We start from the raw sequence: 23309 nt of genomic DNA, 5'->3' as shown, positions 1-23309 counted from the left end.
AAATGTGTGTGTGTGTGCGCGTGCTTAGAGGAACCGACAAAAGTGTGTGTGTGTGTGACAACTTTTGTAGAATGACAATCGCATCGTTCAGTCCTGAGAGACGGAGACATGTGTGATTGGTTAGTTTTGAAGGCTATGTATCCCAGAGACCCTGCCCTGCGTTCTGGTGGACTCCCAGTAGACTGTCAGAATTTGTCAAGGTCAGGATGATCGCGATGCCGATGACACAGCAGCGGCTTTCCCTCTTCACAGAATGCTGGAGTATTCCCTTGACGGACACAATGTCAGCCTATCAGCCATCAGGACGGTCCGGGTTCTCCGCCCTCTGCGAGCCATCAACAGAGTTCCCAGTGAGTTTCTCTCCTGTTCCCTCCAACACGCGCTCGGAAAGTATCAGGACCGTTTGTTTTTATGTCGTTCTTTGTTTCGTTCTGTGCCAACACATTGGATTTTAAATGAATCAGTGGCTGTGAGGTTACAGTGCTGACGTTGAAAGTTTTAAAGTGTGTTTAAATTCAAATCAGCACAGCCTCCTGACTTTAGGACAATGCAGCAGGTCAAAGATTTTAGAGAGAAAGGACGGCAGGTTTTAATTGTCAACCCGTATAACTTGACTTGAGGGGTCTCTAATTTAACCTGACCATGTGTTTCACTCGCGTGAGTCCAGACTGATTTGGCAGAAAGTCCCTGAAACAAGTGTGGAGGGAAGAAGGCTGCAGCACAGGCCTGGCAGCACATCAGCAGGAAAGAGACCAAATGTGTCTGAGCAAATTCTTAAATGTGATGACGGTGCACGAATTCGCAAGGTTTATGTTAACTTATCCAATAAGGTTCTAAATTCTTCTATAATTGGTTTAACACGCATAAAAAAAAATTCCAAAATCTTGTGCAGAGAGACCCTGAGCTGAAAGTCAGCAGCTTCATTAGTCACAGCTATGACAGTGAAAATGTGCCACTGTCCTACTCCTCTCCGGCTAAACAGTAGAGTTTTTCTTTAAAAGAGACATTCTGCTCATTTTCAGGTTCATAGTTTTTATTTGGGTTATTACTTTAAATTATTAACCTGCTCCAATGTTCTGGAAACACATACATTTACTCATATTCTCAAATGCTGCAACTCCTCTTTTCAGCCTCTGTCTGAAACACTCGGTTTTAGCTCCTGCTTCTTTATGACCCGCCCTTCCGTTATAGCCCAGTCTGCTCTGTTGTGATTGGTCAACCCCTCTCACTTTACCTGACTTTGGTATAGGAGGCGTGTCAGGCTAGCTGCTAGGTGTGACGGGTCTAGAATCAGGCGACGACCCAATTGCAGATACCTCACGATCCAAGAAGAGATCCAATGAACAAGCTTTAATTTGAAGAGTATGCAAACAGGAAGACAATCAGGAAGGAAGTGGTAACCTATCAAAATAAATATACGTGCCAAAAACTGTGATCTCTCCTCCCTCATTGTCTTGTAAAATTAGCACATTCAGCGGATGTCACATTTACATCGCAGATAAAAAACACCGTCAACTGCGGGGTAGTTTGACCCGTGAATCCCAATTGTATTTGTTCCCATCGCAGACAAAAGCCTGGAATGAGCTGCTGTTAATGGGTTTTTTTGACCAGTGGAAAAGGGGCTAAAGTCCTTAACTAAACACAATGAGCCTAACAAAAGATCCACAGTGAAGTAATCCAAAAGTCCACAATGACAGGGGGAGAATCACGAGTAGTTGTGGATTAAGCAAACATGGACCATGGTGATGAAGCAGAAGTATCTGCTGGAGAGAGAGGGAGGAGCTTTGGCCTTTTTAACATTGGATCTTTTACACACACAAAAAAAACTGTAAAACCCACCTGAGGAAAGACTAAAAAACCACAATAAGTTTCCTTTAACTTCCCAACCTGCCCAGCTACTAGACAGCTACATACTAATCCATGAAGTCATTGAAATCATTCTGATTTCTGTGTTGTTTTCTCAGAGCTCAGCACAGACGGGTCAGTTTCTTTTTGACTACACTCCTTGAACTTGGCACAACTCAGACTGAGCTCTTCCAAAATTGTAGGCCGCGTTTTTGACGGAGCCAAAAGTCTAGAAGCAGCTAGCAGGAACATTTCTGTGTCTGTGCTATTCAACAGAGTGGAGTGGAAGATAATTATCAGTGTTTGAACTCTAATTATTTGCCATTCAGTTAATTGCTCTGCTCCAGTTTTGTGCAAAATACATGAAGAGATTCTTCCCGTCTAGCCAACACTTCCTGGGACTGACATTTTGCTTCACGCAGATCTTCACTTGATTGAGTGTCAAGTCCTGGTGTTTACGCTGCGTGTGTGTGTTTTGTGTGTCTGTGTGTGTGTGTGTTGGCAGGTATGCGTATCCTGGTGACGCTCCTCCTCGACACACTTCCCATGCTGGGCAACGTGCTGGCGCTCTGCTTCTTTGTCTTCTTCATCTTCGGCATCGTTGGCGTGCAGCTGTGGGCGGGGCTCCTGAGAAACCGCTGCTTCATGGGAGAGGATGTCAAGATGTGAGTTACTATAGTAACCGGCGGCAGATGTCACGACGAGCGACGCGCTGGCCTCATTACTCCGAACCCGGTGTCAAAAGTTTGTTCACCCCGCTGGTATTTCCTAGAGGGGATCAATAGGGCTGATAGGCCGATCTCATTTGTTCTCTAATCAGTTCCTTCTGGGGAGGAAGTAAATGTGTCGACGTGTTTCCTGCTGGAATCTCAAGAAGGCTCAGTGGATTCTTGTGTGTTGTTATTCAAGCGTTAACACAAACCTTCAGAGTTTCCCTGTCGCTGCTCTTCTCTGCCACATGATCCTTCGTGTCATGTTCGATCACTGTCGGCATGACGCTGTTGCATCACTGCTCTCACTCCCGCTCACATGTTCACACACACACACACACACACACACACACACACACACACACACACACACACACACACACACACACACACACACACACACAAACACACACACACACACACACACGCACACACACACACACACACACACACACACACACACACAATCCCATAATATCATATAACATTGGATAACATTGTGTACACCTCCTGACCTCCCATCTGCTCGACCAGATAGTAATCACTGGTAGTGATAACACTGTATGTGGAACAGCTTTTAATATGCAGTGATCTATAGGGTTGTCATATACATGCAATTTGATAATGAATGTACTGTATGTTACCAATGTACCGTTGCCATTATATCATAAAGCTCCTCCTGCCACCACTAATACTGATTATAATGATAAAGACTTAACTTATATAACACATTTTAAACAGAGTTTCAAAGGGGAAATACAATTTTGTCACATGTGAAATTACAGTGAACTTCATATTTTGAAATACCCAGAATTGTCAAACTAAGTAATACAAGTAGAGCGAGACTGGGTACAGCACATACACACAGAAGAAGAAATAAAGTGAAATGAAGTGGTTTATTATTCTGAATTCTTAAGTCTTAGACAATGGACATGATAGACAATAGACAATGACATATTTTTCTTTTAACTCAACATATCTACTGAACAGAAATACACATCATGTATGTTATGGCTGAAAAAAGACAACCCTATTAAAATATTAAAATCTGCAGCATTCAGGTTTTAATTTAGATCCGCACCAAAGTGTGAACATTCATAAATATCAGCCCTGAACTTTAATACACAATATTCCCTGAAAAACTTCTCAAAATGTTGAACTTCCATTATCCAAAATGTTCCCAACAATGTTCAAACCCAGAGAAATCCACGATGTTTTCAAAGTAGCTGAATTATTCATTTTGGTCACTTTTTAATTGTGAAGTTTTGTCCGTCTCTCCTTTAACTTCCATAGCAAACATCGTATGATGGAGGAAATCACAACGCTAGCCAGTCACCTGTTTGATTATTCATTGCTGTTTTCCCATGATCCTTTGCTGCTTCATGACATTGTCAAACTAGGCCCTTTCTTATTGTTTTGATTGAGAGACCCCAAGTGACCCCAAAAAATCTTAATATTCATCCATACCCAAATTATATGGGTTCTTCCCAAGCCCAGACACAATCCTCCAAAGTTTGGTTTAAATTAACTCTTAACAACTTAACCAACAGTCAAACAAAAAGACCGACAGGGAGGAAAACGTAACCTCCTTGGTGGCGAGAATAAATGAATAAGAGGCTGTTTTTAAAGATAAGCTTTATGAAATGACCTTGATTCAAGAGTAATTGAGAATAAGTGACTCCTCAGTTTTCAAGCCAGTAATTCTCTGATTCTCACATTCATCAAACTCAGAACTGCAACACGGCATTTCAACAGAAACTCTCAGTGCGGACAAAGAGGGACAAACGGCCTTGAAAATCAATCAGTTCATCACTGACGCACGAGTCTGTGATTGTATCTCTAACACGCTACAGCTGTTAGAGAAAAGGCAGCATCATATTCTCATCTCGCTTTCTCCACACGTGGTCACAAGAGGCTGCTTAACGTCAGACTACACATGATACTTCTCGATTTTCTTCTCAGTTAGCAATTTGAATTTTTGTTTCTGCTTCATAAACAACAAAGTGCCCTTCCCTAATAAGGAGCGAGTGCGATGTTCCCCTGTGACCCTTTCTACACCACAGATGATTGATTACTTATCTCTCTGCTGCTTCCCTCCCTCTCCCTTTCCTCTTCCATTCATCCTCATTTCTCTCGATGCTTCCACATTTCCCACCTTAGCACTCGTCTTCTTGTGTTTTTCCAGAACACTGACATTTTGAACAAAGAACAGGTTGATACAATTATTTAATCCTCGTTTGAATTTAATGCTCATTTTATTATATTTGGGCAGTTTCTAGCAGATGGGAATATCCTCTATTTACACATGGAGTCAACTGAGCTCTCTAACAAGTATTATTTGTGTGGTCTAAGCTATAACTCATTCCTTTCCCTCTTAGGGCTCCATTGTTGTCCAGACATGATTAAACCCACACCATTGTACTGGGTGACATTCATTTAAAAGAACATGGGCACAGTAGTTTAACTGGTGTCAGTCTCACTTACTGTATAGACCCACTCGTAGATATGAATCTGCAGCTAAACATAGTCCGTTATTCAACATTTACTCCTCTTCCTCCTGTCGTACAAAAAGGAAACTCAAATGTTCCAGGTACAAGTGCTGCCATCTTGCACTGTGGTATCAAGGGCCTGTCAATACATGTGTTTAATCAAATCTCAGCTCAATAATGACATATAATCATGTTTTAAATCATAAAATAACAAATTAAAACCAAATTTACCTTACAAATGAACACTTGAGTCATGAGTGTGATAAGAATTACTTAAAATGACAGGAATCATCTTTAACCCTTTGATACACAAGCTATGCAAACCCCCTCTAAGGCACAACATGGGTCAAAAATGACCCGTATTGACTTCATGCACGGCTGAGTGTTTCTTTGCTATATTTTTGGAAATCTAATTATTTCATCATTTAATATTCAAAGTATTCATTAAATATCTTGTTTTTGATTACCACAAATCATTATTTTCATTTTATCTTTCATAATTTATGAACTAAAATAGTTTTTGTATTTTTAAATCAAGTTTACACACATGGGTCAAAAATGACCCGATGGAGTTTAAATTGTAAATATCTTTGCAATAAATGTATTTCATCATTCAGAATTTCAGGAATTCCTCAATTAACTTGTTTTTGATCATCACAAATTCTTATTTTCATTTTTCCTTTTCTACATTTTTAATAAAAAACATTTTTGTATCACTACCCTTCCATGGGTCAAAAATTACTTCGTATTCATTTCACATGTTATTTCATGCATGGCTGTGCTTCTTTGCTATATCTTTTAAACCTATTCATTTAATCATTTAATATTTCAAAGTATTCATTAAAATATCTTGGTTTTGATTGACACAAATCATTATTTTCATTTTCTCTGTCTTAATTTTTGAACTAAAATAGTTTTTGTATTACTTCATCACGTTTACACACATGGGTCAAAAATGACCCATGTATGCAAGTGTGAATTTGATAGGAACCTTTGATTTGTAAATGTTTGTAGTTAGGAACATGTTTACTGTGGACAACTTTTCACATGCCACACTTGTCAAAACTACTTCTCAGAACTAAATCATGTTGACCTAGCTATCGTTAGCTAGAATTTACCTAGCTTCCATAAGCTAACATTAGCTAGCTAAAAGAGAATATGTTAACAGCTAGCTAATAATTTTGGACATATTTTTTTACCCACCAGTAGAGGGAAATAATGTTCAAATGTTATGTGAAGTTATCTTTTCACAAGATATCAAATATTTTCTTAGGTAAAACAATTGTAAAACAAGACGTACATGAATCAGATGTGCAAAAGCAGCCCGTTTAGTTCTGACAAGTAGTTCTGACAAGTGTGGCATGTGAAAAGTTGTCCACAGTAAACATGTTCCTAACTACAAACATTTACAAATCAAAGGTTCCTATCAAATTCACACTTGCATACATGGGTCATTTTTGACCCATGTGTGTAAACTTGATGTAGTAATACAAAAACCATTTTAGTTCAAAAATTAAGACAGAGAAAATGAAAATAATGATTTGTTGTAATCAAAAACAAGATATTTTAATTAATACTTTGTAACATTAAATGATTAAATAAATAGATTTTAAAAGATATAGCAAAGAAGCACAGCCATGCATGAAATAACATGTGAAATGAATACGGGTCATTTTTGACCCATGTTGTGCCTTAGAAGGGTAGTGATACAAAAATGATTTTTATTAAAAAAGTAAATAAGGACAAATAAAAATAAGAGTGTGTAATGATCAAAAACAAGTTAATTGAGGAATTCCTGGAATTCTGAATGATGAAATTCATTTATTGCAAAGATATTTACAATTAAAACTCCATCGGGTCACTTTTGACCCATGTTGTGTATCAAAGGGTTAAGAAAAATGTATTTGACTTTATTTGACAGGGTTTATCACCTATATTTCAGCCAGCCACCAGGGGGCAATCAAATTATTTGGCTTCACTTTTGCATAGCTGTCATGTCCTCGATCATCGCAGTCTATGGTCCTGCTCTTTAAAAAATCTAACAATTACATCCATTCTTATAAGGTCTGAAGTTGTTAATGATTTTTATACATGTACGATTAACATGCTTCTTTTTATTCATCTTGTGCCCCACTCCCTCTTCCAGGAGATATAACGTTTCCTTCCTGAGTGGCTACTACCAGCCGGACGGCACGGACGACCATCCCTTCATCTGCTCGACAGATCGAGACAACGGGATGCTCCGCTGCTCCGACGTTCCTCGCCGCCGCGTCGGCAGGTCGTTCTGCTTCCTGGGTCCCGGGGAGGCCCAGTCCGAGATGGGACTGATGGACAGAGAAGAGGAACCAGTCTCATGCGTGAACTGGTATCGGTATTACAACGAGTGTCGCGCCGGGGAAGTAAACCCACACAAAGGGGCCATTAACTTTGATAATATTGGATACGCATGGATTGCCATTTTTCAGGTAAATGACTGAAGGATTTTAATGCAGTGGTAAATCGACAATGATATGCACCACACATTAGAGTGATTACTGTGTGTGTGTGTGTGTGTGTGTGTGTGTGTGTGTGTGTATTTGTATATTCAGGTAATTACTCTAGAAGGTTGGGTCGACATCATGTACTATGTCATGGATGCACATTCCTTCTACAACTTCATCTACTTCATCTTCCTCATTATAGTAAGTACACACACACACACACACACACACACACGCACACACACACTTCGTTTACTGAGAGTGCATCTGGTGTAAGTACAGTACAGATTAGTCCACACATTGCACAGAACTACAACACCCTTGAGTGTGATCTTTGCAAAGGACACTCAGATGTGTTGCCGTGGTGATAATAACCTGGATGTATTAAGTGAATACATTAACGTCTTGTTAATGAGGACTTTGTTTGTCAGCAGCAATAAAATTAAAAGCATCGACTCAGGACTTTGCAAACAGTGCATGAATTGTTTATACCCCTAGTGAGTCAGTGCTTACATTTAAAAAATGCTATTTCATAATGATGTATCGTTTATACCATGATGAGTGATTGGTTAATCTGAATAAACTGTAGATCATGTCGCTAATCTCATTGGCTTTAAAAGTGAATGCAAAGCTACATTATATGTAATTTTCTGACTTTACAGTGAGATCATGATGACATCATTGCTAACATATGATCATGAATTATTATATGTTCTATATACGCTTTGTGTCATGTCTATAACCCTATAGGATGCTGAGATACATCAAAATATGTACTTCTTTGTGACTATCTCATTACGTCACTTGTCATGTGATACAAACGATGTTGTCAGAATCCAAGATGGACGTTTTCGAGAACACGGCACGGGCTACAATCTTCTGCCCGAACAAATCGGAATGTTAAACTTGCCGAGCAGCTAATGTGTGTTTGTGTTCTTGTGTGTGTGTGTGTGTTGTCGTGACCAGGTGGGCTCCTTCTTCATGATCAACCTGTGCCTGGTTGTCATAGCAACCCAGTTTTCCGAAACCAAGCAGAGAGAACACGCCTTAATGAAGTCGGAGCAGAACGCCCGGCAGCTCCACCAATCGGCTTCCACACTGGCCAGCTACAGCCAACCAGGAAGCTGCTACGAGGAGATCATCCGCTACCTGGCGCACCTGGGCCGCAAGGCCATGCGACGCCTCTCCCGCTTCTACGCTCAGACACGCCCACACTTTCACTGCATGTGCACGTGCCACAGGAACCGGGGCGTGGCCTCTGCCAGAGGAGCCGGGGAGATGAATGGACTCGCCCACCGGCACTCAGGCCACGCCCCCAATGACCTGTCCCACCTGCATCAGGTTTACCATCGCCACCAGCATCATCATCATCACCAGAATCCTCAGCCTCAGCCTGAGCCTGCAGTCAGTAACGGAGGGAGTGGATTTAATTACCCCTTCATCTCGCCCCTCCTGAGCAGCCAGGAGAAGAAAGCCCGGGATCAGATTCGGCTGACGGCCCCAGAGAACGTCAACAGGCTGCCTCAGCTGGTGCTGGAGCACGGTAAGAACAAACGTTTGTATTTATGAGTCGTCCCAAGGTCAAACATTCACAATCTGCTTCTGACAGGGGCAGAATCACAGGTATGAAAGCACCCCCCTCCTGTGCCAAGCCCCCCCGAATTAATTCGACATCAACAGACAGTTTTGTTTTTCTTCTACTTGTTCCTTCGAAGAATTTTTTTTTTTTTTTAAGAACAGGTCCCAGAATACAATTATACGTATTTTCCAATCACCTTCATTCATATTTTTGACCTGCTGATCTATATTAGAGATGGATTTGATCTCGGGATAGAATCTCCAGATGATAGACTTTTGGACCTGATCGATGAAATGTCGAGCTAAACAAAAACATGATTAGGAAAAAGACATTTTCTCAGATGTAATAGGGCCAGAGACACAACATAAAGCTTTTATTGATCAGGAAAACCATTCTCTCTATGTGATAGCATGATAAGTCACAGAAATACCATAATGAAAAACGCATATTTTGAGGTATCTCAGCATCCTACACGGTTATAGACACCACACAAAGCTTATATAGAATGACAAATAATTTACAGTCATATGGTTGGAATGAAGTTGATGATATAAGCATTGACTAACTAGGGTGTAAACAGCTCATGTATGTTTTGCATCGTCCTGTAGATGCTTTTCATTTTATTGCTGGGGACAGCAAAGTGCCCCCCCCCTCATTTACAAGCTTTTACTCCTGACACAAAGCAAACAGAACACCAGACTGTGATCCATCCAGGTTATTATCACCACGGCAACACATCTGAGCGTCCTTTACAAAGATCACACTCAAGGGTGTCGTAGTTCTGTGGAATGTGTGGACCGCAAGGATGGAGAAGAGGAGAAGCGATGTGTGAAACAAAGAGAAGGTTCACTGTACGTACAACAGCTGCATCCTCCATAAGCTCCGATGCTTTGGCAAAGATCAGCCAAATGTCACCACACTTTACAGCACCATAGATCTAAGGGAGAAAGTGTCAGATTAGAGCACGATGCTCAGATAAGACTCATTATTCAAGCCTTAAAGGTTGAAGTGTCTCCAGACAGTTGAGTTAAAATATGACTGTGTGATCAGATTTTCTCCTTTGTGTGAGATTTTCTGCAAACTGAGGGAGAGAGATGTATTTTCATGACAGGTTACTGAAGATATTTTCACAGATATCAGTAGACGTGTCTCTGCATCAGATGTGAAATGAACATGAAAACTGGTGAAAGACGTTTTTCATTGTTGTGGCACTGAGCTCAAAGCATTGTAAAGATACATAGAACAGCATTTAACCCTGGGAAACGTTCCATACTTATAAGTGACAGTAATTATTTATCGTGTTGAATCACACACACACTCAGAATCACGGGTCAGAATGGATGAGAGTCACACCTCTAAAGTGGTGAATGCTCTGTATTTATACAGCGACCGAAGTGCTTTACAGCCGCTCACCCATTCACACACACACACACACACACAATGCATCGATGTGCAGCACTCTCTCTATCACACATCACTCACACAAACAGCCGGCACAGGATCCTGCCCCAGGACACTTACAGGCACGTGGAATGGGGGGAGGCTGGGATCAAACCGCTGACCCTCTGGTTAGTGGACGACCCGCTCCACTTCATGAGCCACAGCCGTGTATTATCTCTGTGTTTTGCCTTTTGCAGCCTCTGCCTGCTCATAGTTTCCTAGCAGGACACATTATCTACACACAGACACACACACACACACATCACAGGGATACGGGATCACATTTACTACATCAGTCTCCAGTGAAACATGAATTCGTTGTAACTGCGATGACGAGTATGAGCTCGTTTAGTCTTTGTTGTTGGACGATTCCTCCCGAGCTGCCTGCTAATGAATTCCACTGAAATCTTACTCCCACTTCACTCCACATCCCCAACCCCCCATCACACACAGACACACACACACACACACACACACACACACACACGCACTAACACGCTTCTGTTCTAATAAAAGAACTCCCCCTCTGCACAAAAGTGTCCCAACTGCACAGTATCTTCCATATTATTGAATTCTTGTCTCCCAGAAATGAAATGACGGCGCTCTCCTTTACCGAGCTTCTGGATATCTTGAGTGACACAGTGTCTTCCCACAGCAACTCCAACACACACAGTCATCAATCTCTGGTTTCACCTATGGTTTTGTGTGTGTCACCCCCCCCCCCCCTATCCAGGTGGGTGCTCTGGGCATCCTGCCTTAACGCTGCCAGGCGAAGTCCCGGGGGATCCCTCGTCGTGTCCCTACTGCATCTACTCCAATCACCTCGGCGACGGCGAACATGTTAACGAGCAGCCCGAGGACCAGCAGCTCGGGCACGGCAACTCGTGCCCTGGCAACAGCCCGTGTCACAGTGACAGCCCGTGCCAGTGTAGCAGCCCCCGCCGCGCTGATGTTCAGGTGTTGGAGCCAAAGAGGAGGCTGCTGGAGCGCTGCTGGGCCGGCTTCAGCAACAAACTGGAAGTCATTGTCGCCAGCAGATACTTCAACAGGGGGATCATGATTGCCATCCTCATTAACACGCTGTCGATGGGCATCGAGTACCACGAACAGGTAGGTCTGCGTGTTTGGATGGACACGTGCCCGGCTATGTGCCTGCCCCCCCAGCAGATTGATTGTGATGACGGGTTTGATTGAAAATGGATGTGCTAATCACTGGATGTGGTTGGAGTCAATAAGCTCACCCCCCCAATCAACACTTACAGCGAGCGCATATGGGATCGCTGGGTGTGTATCCGTGTGTGTGTGTGTGTGTGTGTGTGTGAGGCCCTGTGTAGGTGTGCACACATGTATCAGGAGATGGAGAAACTCATAAGACCTGAAGTGTTAATTAAAGCGTGACCCTGGGACAGGAGAGAGAACGAGCGGCGTAAAGACGGGGCAGAGCGAGTGAAGCGAGCGAGAAGCGAGCGAGGAGGAGGAGGAGGAAGAGGAGGAGGAGGAGGAGGAGGACCGATCCGACACTGTGATTGGCTGAAAGGCAGCGGTAGACCGTGGGTGGGAGACGGGCAGATTGCATTTGGCCCATTTCCCAAACAATATGACAGATCAAGATGGCCTTAGATTCTTAAATGACTAATGTGAAAGGATAAAGCCAGACCTATTTAGCCTTTTTATAGTATAAGTAAAAACCCAGAGGAGACTAGAACCAACAATGAAGCAATATGAATGAATATAATCACGTACAGAATGTGCAGCCAAAGCCTCATATTGGTCCCTTTCCCCCTCTGTGCTACAGAAACGTATATTTCCATCCAAAGACATTTAAATACAAATAGGAGCTGCACAGAGTCAGCGGGCCACGTTCCAACGTTTCAGTGAACGTGATGAGTGCGGTTTAGTTCCAACACCTCAGAGACTCGTGTGTGATCTCAGGAGAGCAGCGCTGTGTCAGGCAGATGTCACCGAGCATGCTCAGACTCTCGGCGCCTTGTTCTCACAGCTTCGCTTCTTTACAAGTCGAGCGGAGTAAACCACAGTGGTTGTGTTCTCGTTAATAAAGACATTTCACCCAGCGCCATGATGGAGAGGACCTTTCTGTGTTTTTAATGAAATAGGTTCTGTTCAACAACAGGGCAGCGACAAAAAGCTGTGTGAGACTTAATCAGACAACAGGCTGTTGATAATATATTAACCCTGGTTAACATCAGCTTCAACACCTTGTTATTTGTGCTCTTAAAGATTAAAATGCTTTGTCTGTAAAAAGAATGATAATTTAAAAGTCATCCAGTTTTCTTGCCTTTTAGATTCGGTTTCTTTTCGCTTTGGCCCTTAACCCCAACCTGAGCTTTTACATTCTAGGTTTGTCTTAATGATAGATAGATAGATAGATAGATAGATAGATAGATAGATAGATAGATAGATAGATAGATAGATAGATAGATAGATAGATAGATAGATAGATAGATAGATAGATAGATAGATAGATAGATAGATAGATAGATAGATAGATAGATAGATAGATAGATAGGTAGGTAGGTAGGTAGGTAGGTAGGTAGGTAGGTAGGTAGGTAGGTAGGTAGGTAGGTAGGTAGGTAGGTAGGAAGTAGGTAGATAGATAGATAGATAGATAGATAGATAGATAGATAGATAGATAGATAGATAGATAGATAGATAGATAGATAGATAGATAGATAGATAGATAGATAGATAGATAGATAGATAGATAGATAGATAGATAGATAGATGATAGGTAGGTAGGTAGATAGATAGAGAGATAGATAGATAGATAGATAGATAGATAGATAGATAGATAGATAGATAGATAGATAGATAGATAGATAGATAGATAGATAGATAGATAGATAGATAGATAGATAGATAGATAGATAGGTAGGTAGGTAGGTAGGTAGGTAGGTAGGTAGGTAGGTAGGTAGGTAGGTAGGTAGGTAGGTAGGTAGATAGATAGATAGATAGATAGATAGATAGATAGATAGATAGATAGATAGATAGATAGATAGATAGATAGATAGATAGATAGATAGATAGATAGATAGATAGATAGATAGATAGATAGATAGATAGATAGATAGATAGATAGATTGATAGATTGACCTTTGTTTAATCGTTCACAAATAAAGAAGTAAGTATATAAACAGCATGTTTGCTTATATAGACTTCCCATGAAAACTATAACAGATATAAATGAGGCAGTGATTCATGTGAATCTATATTGTTTTTGGTCATGTTTTTTTTTTCTCTAAGACCCTGAGGTAAAGTTAAAGGTGATAAATCTGATGATCGAGTAACAGAACAAGGTTAAAAACTCCCTCAACTCAGTTATTCTTAGACATTTTCTTTAATGCCCCACTTCGGAATCAGAAAACCTTTAATGGCTTATTATAAAACTATAAATGATAATAATAATAAAGACTAGAATGGCTTTCAGCTTCCACCAAGGCCTCACTGTCTCGATAAATTCAATCAAGCTGCACCAAATATCCCACACTCACAGATATCACTTCCCTTAATATGCCAGATTTTCCATCGATATCCATGAATTACTCCCTGTGAGAAACAATGTCAAAGAAAGTGAAAAGAAAATTCTGATCCAGATCCGCACCAACTATCATCGATTGTAGTCAAACTGACAGGAGTAATAATCGGGGAAATTAAAGACAGAACAAACCAAGTTGAATGTTTTTCTATTTGCATCAATTAGAGTTGTAGGAATTAGACACTTAATAAAATAAATATGTCCAAACTGCTTGATTTGATTTGGACTAGAAGCAGCTCACTTGGCTCCATGCAGCAGCAACAAAACCATCCTTCCATCTCCAACTCCCTAATGAACACTTTATATCTCCTACAAATCCTGAAGTGTAAGAAACCGACACTGAGCTGTTTTACAGGACTGATATGCGGGAACATTCCTTGGCTGGTGTAGAAACCTCCTGGAGTTTCTGACTGTAGATCAAATTCTCCGCCACGTAGGCAGTGAAGAAATGTTAAATGTTAAACTAAACCTGGGGTCTGAATAAATCCTCAATAAATTATTCTTGAATCTTTAACACAACAGTTATTTTCTTATGATTCAGATCAACTCAAATCCGATGGGCAAAACTTTCCTCCCAGTCATGTTTGCAATCCCCTCAGTTTGAGAAGAATTGATTAAAGTCATATCAATAATGTCAAGTGTGCATCTATAGATTTCCCGAGTGGTGACGCCTTTGTTTTCCGATGTGTTGAGTCAGAATGTGGAAAAAAACACGTATGCTGTAAACAAACCACACCTTAATATTAATATTTTCACGAAAAGCAAAGAAAAAGGATCAGATGTGACGGACGCAAATAATGTTTTAAAACATTTGTTCACATCAAAAGCTGCTGTTTAGAGGTGACTGTGAAAGAAAGAGTGATTATGTCAACAAATGTTTAAAGTAGGGCTGGGCAATGATTAAAAGTTTTAATCGCGATTAATCGCATGATTTCCCTGATTAATCACGATTAATCGCATTTGTATACGCAAAATCCAATAATGAATTAAAAAGTAGTGTATAGCGCAATTTTATTTTCAATGTTCTGCCATATGAACAAAAGTGCCATAACATTTGTTGTGCAAACACTTTTAACATCAGCATTTAATACAATAGCAGTTAAATAAAATATTCAGTGTAAATCTCAACTTAACAATGTTATCAAAGCAAATACAAAATTAAAGCTCAATGCCACTGCCAGGGCATTAATGTTATCCTCTTCGTTATGAAAAATGTATACTCCTCCCTGCGTCTAACGTAGTCTGCCGAAGCCTCGCTCCGCTCGCTGTTTCGTTGAGTGATTTGCTGATATCAACTGTGTGTTTTGCATTTAGGTGATATTTTAGACTGGAAGTACTCCGGTGATAAGAAAATTCACCTTGGCAGTGGTTCTGTCGACTCCGCCGTCTGGAAGAACTTTTAAATGAAAATGGTTATGTAAAAGCTCCGTACCCTTATCCATGGTTGTTTATCCGCCAATTATTTTCTTTTTTCCGGTTCCGCAGCAGTCAGCAACAGACTTTCACAAAATAAAAGCCTGACTTTCACAATAAAACAATAAATAATCAAACCTGAGTTAATGCGAGATAAAATAATTAATCGAGTTAACTCATCACTTGAGTTTACTCGATTAAAACGGGTTAACTTGCCCAGCCCTAGTTTAAAGACTTTCCGAGTTCTGACTTGAGTCGGTGACACATTTTTTCAGATTATTCCGACGCACGTTCATGCACATCAATACTGAAGTGGGTAAAAACCATAGACTGGTAAAACCACACCTTCATTTATGGGGCAGCTCCTCTGTGTATATTAAAGACAGGTTCCAATAACAGCACCTCTGAGTAGTACTTTATAAACTCCCAACACACTGAGTTCGCAGTGCTCTGCTCTCTCAGTCTGTTTACTTGTTCATTCCCTCTGTGCTTGTCCGTCTCTGCGCATCAATCTCTTCTCTCTCTCTCTCAACAAACTTTGCCCCCCCCCCTCTCAGCCTCAGGAGCTCACGGATATTCTGGAGATCAGTAACATGGTGTTCACCAGCCTCTTCAGTCTGGAGATGCTGCTGAAGCTCATGGCTCTCGGCCTCTTCGGCTACGTCAAGAACCCGTACAACGGCTTCGACAGCGTCATCGTCATCATCAGGTGTGTTTGTCCTTGTGTTTACCACCCCCCCCAAAAAAAAATTTGGAAATCTGTCCTCAGTCATTTTGAAAAGACCTGAGTCAGCAGCTGTCACAGCCTCTCGTACTGAAGGCAGTTGCACTCCCGGTCCAAGCAGCAGGCCTGCATTCCCTCCATTATGTAGTACTACAAGCTGAATTATGTATTTCTGCACTTGAAGGCTCGGCTTGTTTACTGCTCTCACCTTCCTCCAGCTAAGCTCTCGACAGCATTCGCCCGTTTCCTGTTTTCCGTTGCCACATGTCACGAGAAAAGGGCCTTTAGCACCTTCTCTACCTGGAAGGGAGGCTTTTCCAGGACGATAGCGACGCTGACTTAGAGAGACTTACAGCTGATCCCCCGACTTGGTTTGCTTTATTGTGTGTTGAATCAAGCTTTGTGTTTATAATCTGCTTGTCATCTGTGTGTGTTTTAGTGTGTGGGAGATTGTGGGGGAGGCGGAGGGAGGCTTATCGGTGCTGCGTACCTTCCGCCTAATGAGAATTCTGAAGCTGGTCCGGTTCCTTCCGGCCCTGAGGAGGCAGCTGGTGGTGCTGATGAAGACCATGGACAACGTGGCCACGTTCTGCATGTTGCTGATGCTCTTCATATTCATATTCAGGTACGGTGTGTTTGCTTCTTTCTCCGAAGGCATCGCTGCAGGGTAAGACTCAAGCTTTTTTTCTTGAATTTAATTAGGGTTGATTATTCCTTACACAAAATTATAATCGGGACATATTAGAGGTGTATCATCAACTTTCACACAAACACAATTATTCACACCGTATCTTGTTGCACAGTAACCATATTATATTACCATCTAATGAAGGCAATGCATTTTTTGTTGTTTTGTGTGTGTGTGTGTGTGTGTGTGTGTTTGTGTGTGTGTTGCAGTATCTTAGGGATGCATCTGTTTGGCTGTAAATTCGGTTTGCAGCAGGACAGTGGAGACACTTTACCCGACAGAAAGAACTTCGACTCTCTGCTCTGGGCGACTGTCACCGTGTTTCAGGTGAGAGAGAAACACACAAATACAATCAGACGTGAACGAGCGCTCAGCAAATACACAGAGAATATTCAGCTTAAACGAATCGTCCCAATCGACACATTTGATTTTTAAATGCTGCTGCTGTCACTGGCACTCGTGCTGACGATCTCATCCATTACTTCATTTGCTCCAATTTGGAAACGCTGATGCTCCATTTTTCTAAAACATATAAAACCTCTCCCAGGTGGCAGCTAAGAAGATACACTTCACAGGGAGGAGAAATGAAACCCGCGCTCCACAGGAGCTCGTTTAACACTGATGAGCATCATTACTGTTCAGCTGACAATGAGATATAGAATACGCTCTTATTCTTCTTCTGATTATACCGACTGGCATGGATTTTTAAAGGACAGATGTGGATACCAATATTTAGGAGTGAAAAACTTCTCATACTGATATATCACCCACTGTATATATATCTATATATCAAACATTTACTTGAGTTAAAGTACAAATAAATAAACAAAAATGTTCTCGTTTGACTGAACAGTAAAAGTGCCGCTCTCTCTTGACTCTTGTTGAAGGGGGCGGGGTCTAATGTTAGTCGCCGGTTCCGATTGGATCAATCAACTATCTCCCCTCCCGCTATTGATTACTTTTAAGAAACATGTGCGTTATAAAAAATGCAGTGGAGAAGAAAGTACAGATATTTGCTGATACTGTATATGTAGTATAGTAAAAGTCAAAAGAACCTGAAGATACATCTACTTAAATAAAGTACTGACACATCAAAAATGGATAGAGGTACAATAACTAAGTAAATGTACTTAGTTACATCCCAACACTGGTGGATTGAGAATTGACATTTATAAACTATAACTTACATAAGTAAAAATATAAAGAAAAACACAAAAAAAATTAATATAGAAGATCAATTAAGAAAATAAGCATTATTACACAAGCTGTAAACAAAGCAAACAAATGCAGAAACTCATATTTCTGTGAAAGGCTCATATCAACCAATTGATTGCCCAACAGATATATTGGTCTGGCTCTGCTACTTACAGCAGATTTTTGAAAGAAGGTTTGGATTTCCAGTCCATTTTGTGTCTGACTTCCTCCTCTCGCTCTCCCCCCCCCCCCCCCCCTGCAGATCCTCACCCAGGAGGACTGGAACGCCGTGCTCTATAACGGGATGGCCTCCACCACGCCGCTGGCCGCCCTCTACTTTGTCGCCCTCATGACCTTTGGCAACTACGTCCTCTTCAACCTGCTCGTGGCCATATTGGTTGAGGGCTTTCAAGCCGAGGTAAGGGCAACGATGCAGTTTTGTTTGAGCCGCTCAGGGAGCGAGTCGGAGGGAACAGGACTAATTGAGCTCTGTCGTGCTGATGATACCAAAGCTCCTACAAGAGAATAATCTCCTCCATCCGGCCTGTGTGGTTTCTCCTTTCACTCTTTCCACCACTCTTTTTTTCTCCCGTTTTGTTTCTCAGTTATTCTTGCTTTCTATCCGCTTTCCTCTCTTTCTCACGCTCACACAAACACACACACAAAGCACACACGCACACTCTCTCTCTCTCCAGGGTAGGGATGTGTTTGATATCGCCTGCCATTCACAGTTGGTGAGCTTTTGTTGTTTAGTTTTCATCTTTTATCTCCAGCATCAGAGAGCACTTGCTCGCTCTCTCTTTCGCTATCAAACACACACACACACACATACACACACATGCACACACACACAAATACCCTTTGCCAAAGCCGTCTGCCTCCATCTTTCTGGCGTGAATTTTAATTAAATTCAGTAAAGCTTTATTGGCGTGACTACAGGAGATCGCTGCCAAAGCCATGCACATAACTCAACTAGAGAGCACTGGAGATCCCCTCCACCCTTCTGCCTCCCGCTCTTTGTCTCTCAGTCCCTCCATCCCATTATTCACTTTAACAACAGTCACCAAAGAGTGACTAAACGAAGGTGATGATGAAGATGATGACAGTGGAGATTATGATGATGGTGGTGACCCTAATGTGTGTGTGTGTGTGTGTGTGTGTTTTAGGGTGATGCCAACAGATCGGAGGCAGATGACGAGAGACAGTCGCTCTCGTTTGAGGACGAGGAGAAGTTGAGAGAGTTGTACGCTGCAGGTACAAACTCCTAAATCATCTCCGACACGGAAATGCAAACTCCCCTGCAGTCACCTCGAAGGGAGATTTTCCTCTTGGTAGTCGGAATAACCTTTCCAGTCTGTAATCAGAGCGTCTCTCAGTGGAGCGGAGACCTGATCCAAGGCCCGAGAGCCGACTTAAATTCAGTCAAGCGACACCAAATTTCACACAATCGTAGATATCTGTCTTTAAATATGTCTCTATGAATTATTAAGTTGGGAAAAAACGTTCTATCCCACAATGTTAAAGAAAGTGATAAAAAGAAAACCCTTTGAACCGCCCCTTCGTCTGGATCCAAGCCAAAGTGTAATGGCTTGTGTCTTGGCCCACGTCCCATTGTTCCAACAGGTTTCATGGAAATCCTTTCACGTTTAAATGCACCAAACAAATAGATGTCAGTCCCCTAAACATGCTGGATTAATTTAATCGAGATGCATGAATTATTATCTCACAATGTTAAATAAAGGTGGATTATATATTATCCTGGATCTGCCCCCTGATCCATATCTGCCCCAAAATCTAGTTCCTCCTTGACCCAAACTGCAGCTTTCTATCAGGTTTCATGGAAATTCTAGTCTCTAAATGTTGTTAATCATTAGTAGCCTATGTAATAATAGTTTATTTACATGTTTTATTTATTCATGTGTTTGTAAAGTTTTCATGGCTGAAGAATTGGCAGGAATTCTCCATTTTTAACAGCAAATTTCCAAATGCTCATCACGTCTAATCCTCAAATTCCAAGAACAAACAACTGTGGGCATGACCTCTCTGTCTCTGTTTGTATGTCTGTGTGTGTGTGTGTGTGTGTGTGTGTGTGTGTGTGTGTGTGTGTGTGAGTGTGTGTGTGTGTGTGTGTGTGTGTGTGTGTGTGCAGAGCTCAAGATCCAGTCAATGATGCTGAGTCCCAACGGCCTCCTGAACCCAAAGGCCTCCATGCCCCACCTCACTGCTCCGTCTCTGCCCGTCATCACGCACACAGCAGCCACGCCCACCATAAATAACGGCCAATCGCGGCGGGCGAGCATGACCTCCATGGATATCTACAACCCGGAGCAAAGATCACCGGTGAGCCGTCGTCATTTTACTCATATTAACACATTAACTGTCATTATGTTGATTTAGTGAAGCAGTCAGACAGAGGATGTTTGAATATATTGTAAAAGATCAATCCAGGCTGAGCTGTGATTCAAATTTGATTAGAAGGAGACACTTTTTCAGTTTGTCTTTCCTCCATAACAGACTGAGTTGTGAAGTGTGAGTATAATATAACTTTTGACACAACATGTGTGTGTAGAAATGGATTCATTTCAGTAGGTGTGTGTCTCTTCCTTCACAAATGTGTGACACGCACAACTGCACTGAACACGTCGAGTGCATCCAACAGCTCGGATCATGTTCTTCTGTCAGAATGATGACGGGAGGAAACGTGTTTCCTGAGGTGTGACGCAGTGAAATCTGTGCAGCGCAGAGATAAAACCTCCTCCTGCTGCAGCCGCTGCTGGTGTCCTGTTGGTTTCTCTCTGGAATCCAGTCCCGACGTCCCTTTGAATCGGATCTATTTGTTTGAAAGTTAACTTGTGCTAATTGGGCTCATATGACTTTTTTCATGGGTCTGTTTCTGTTTGGGTCCAACAATTTGAAGACCACTGGCATGCACCAAGCATTTGCATTCCCACCCTCTGCAGTCATTAGCGGTTTGTTGTCAATTTTGGCCAAAATGAGAACTTGATTTAGGGAAACCAGGGACATAGACTCGTAGTGTTTTTAAGACTCCAGCTGTGGATGTCTGAGTGGCTGGAGATGATGTTGTGAGGTTTCTCTCTTTCAGGTGCGTGGGTTGATTCACAGTTTTACCTTTGCTTGCAGAGTTATGCAGGTGCATTAAACTGTCATCCTCTCTGGATCTGGATTCACACAACACATTGTAAATCTTAAGCACAGATAAATATTTGTTCTTCCTCTCTCCATCGCTAGATTTCTGCGACTCTGAAACATTTGAGTTTTTCTTAAAAAGCTTTTCCTTTACCCTCCTGTCACTATGCCAACGGAGTGGGTGAAGTGCTTGAGTCCACAAAACCCTCTCGGAGTTTCAGGGGTAATCTGTGTTGCAGCCGAATCCAATACAATTGAAGTAACTGGCGACCACTTCTTCAAATGTAAAAAACTAAAGCCTCCGTACTGCTCCTGTGGTGTTATCCACGTGTCTGCAAGCCCAGAGATTCAAATTCCTCTCGAAACAGCCTCATTTACACCTTTATTTTGTAAAGATAGATAGATAGATAGATAGATAGATAGATAGATAGATAGATAGATAGATAGATAGATAGATAGATAGATAGATAGATAGATAGATAGATAGATAGATAGATAGATAGATAGATAGATAGATAGATAGATAGATAGATAGATAGATAGATAGATAGATAGATAGATAGATAGATAGATAGATAGATAGATAGATAGATAGATAGATAGATTACTTTATTCATCCCCGAAGGGAAATTAAGTCGTCATAGCAGCCGGTATATTTGAATACAATAAAATACAATGCAATAGAATAAAATAAAAAAATATTGAGGTAGAAAGAATAAAAACAGAAACACAAGATAAATAGGTAGATAAGGTGCAGTGGCAAGATGATGGTAATAGTACTGATGATATGATGGTAATGTTATTGTTGGACAGTATATAAAAATAGTACAGTATATATAGTATATAATATAACATAATATATAGTTATATATGATAGTAGTTATACCAATATAATAGCAGTACATAGTAATAATGGCCGCAACAGTATATATAATAATAATAGTAAATATAATAATAATAATAACATGTACACATGTATAAATATGTGTATATAGACTTATATATACAAAGAATATACAGAGAGTATGATATAATATGATATGATATATAGTAGAGGTATAAATATAAGTATTTGACTATACAATAGATAATATAATATACTATGAGTGTAAGAATATGTAGACAGAGTGTGCAAAAGACAATATTATTGTATAAAATGATATATAATATCAATATGGTTTATATTAACACATATCACATATGATGTGAAGTAAGAATAAAACTTTATATGCATTTGAAAAATCCTTAAGAAATCCCACTATGTGTTGCTGTTGTTTCAAACTGTCCTCGCAGACTATGTGGGACAGCGGGCCGGAGAGCCGTCGCTCCAGCTGGACGAGCATCAGTCGAGCCCCCAGCCTCCACCGCAGGAGCCAGTCGGGGGAGATGGAGTCGCTGCTGTCCGACACACACTCCAACTCCAACTTCAGCAGCAGGGAGCAGTCCCTGGACCAGGCCGACTACCTGCAGGTGCCCATGCTTCACACGCCCGACTGCAACGGCACCACCTTCCGACTCGCCGACAACTACGACGACCCCCCCCTGACGACGCAATACCACGGTGATCATGATGAGGACGAGGTCGAAGAGGTGAATCCCTGGGCGTTTGTTTTATGTATATACAATGGACAAAATATAGATTAGGCTGGTTTTATGAATTATGTTCACGTGACAAGGAAAATGTATTTTGCATGTTCACAAGTTCAAAAACTCTTGTTAACTGAGTTAACAACTGTGTGTGTGTGTGTGTGTTTGTGTGTGTGTGTGTGTGTGTGTGTGTTTGTGTTCCTTCCAGAGTATATGTAAGAAGGTGAAGAAGATCCTGGAGCCATATCAGCCTCAGTGGTGTCTGGAGCATGTAGAGTGGTCCCTCTATGTGTTTTCTCCACAAAACCGGTACACACACACACACACACACACACACACACACACACACACGCACACAAACACACACACACACACACACACAGAGTCCCCCCGTTACTCTCCTGATTGGCCTAGGTGACTCAAATCCCAGCGTGTGTGATAATTCACAGTGGAGGTGTGA

At 41.4% G+C, this 23309-nt stretch overlaps 1 protein-coding gene across 1 annotated transcript in view; it reads left to right on the top strand.

Annotated features, from left to right (window-relative positions):
- Window positions 1-23309, top strand: part of LOC133022565 (voltage-dependent T-type calcium channel subunit alpha-1H-like) — a 48478-nt gene that overhangs the window by 9337 nt on the left and 15832 nt on the right. The window contains exons 4-17 of the mRNA XM_061089392.1: window positions 253-350; window positions 2351-2510; window positions 7191-7509; window positions 7633-7725; window positions 8491-9067; window positions 11277-11653; window positions 16067-16218; window positions 16673-16858; window positions 17131-17248; window positions 18378-18533; window positions 19282-19369; window positions 20265-20455; window positions 22556-22852; window positions 23058-23158. Of these exons, the coding sequence (XP_060945375.1) occupies window positions 253-350; window positions 2351-2510; window positions 7191-7509; window positions 7633-7725; window positions 8491-9067; window positions 11277-11653; window positions 16067-16218; window positions 16673-16858; window positions 17131-17248; window positions 18378-18533; window positions 19282-19369; window positions 20265-20455; window positions 22556-22852; window positions 23058-23158 (2913 nt within the window). The remainder of the gene's footprint in view (window positions 1-252; window positions 351-2350; window positions 2511-7190; window positions 7510-7632; window positions 7726-8490; window positions 9068-11276; window positions 11654-16066; window positions 16219-16672; window positions 16859-17130; window positions 17249-18377; window positions 18534-19281; window positions 19370-20264; window positions 20456-22555; window positions 22853-23057; window positions 23159-23309) is intronic.

The sequence above is a fragment of the Limanda limanda genome, chromosome 2 (genome assembly GCF_963576545.1).
Source record: "Limanda limanda chromosome 2, fLimLim1.1, whole genome shotgun sequence".
Classification (NCBI taxonomy): Eukaryota; Metazoa; Chordata; class Actinopteri; order Pleuronectiformes; family Pleuronectidae; genus Limanda; species Limanda limanda.
Note: the sequence above shows the minus strand (reverse complement) of the source record. Positions and strands in the feature narration are given on the sequence as shown.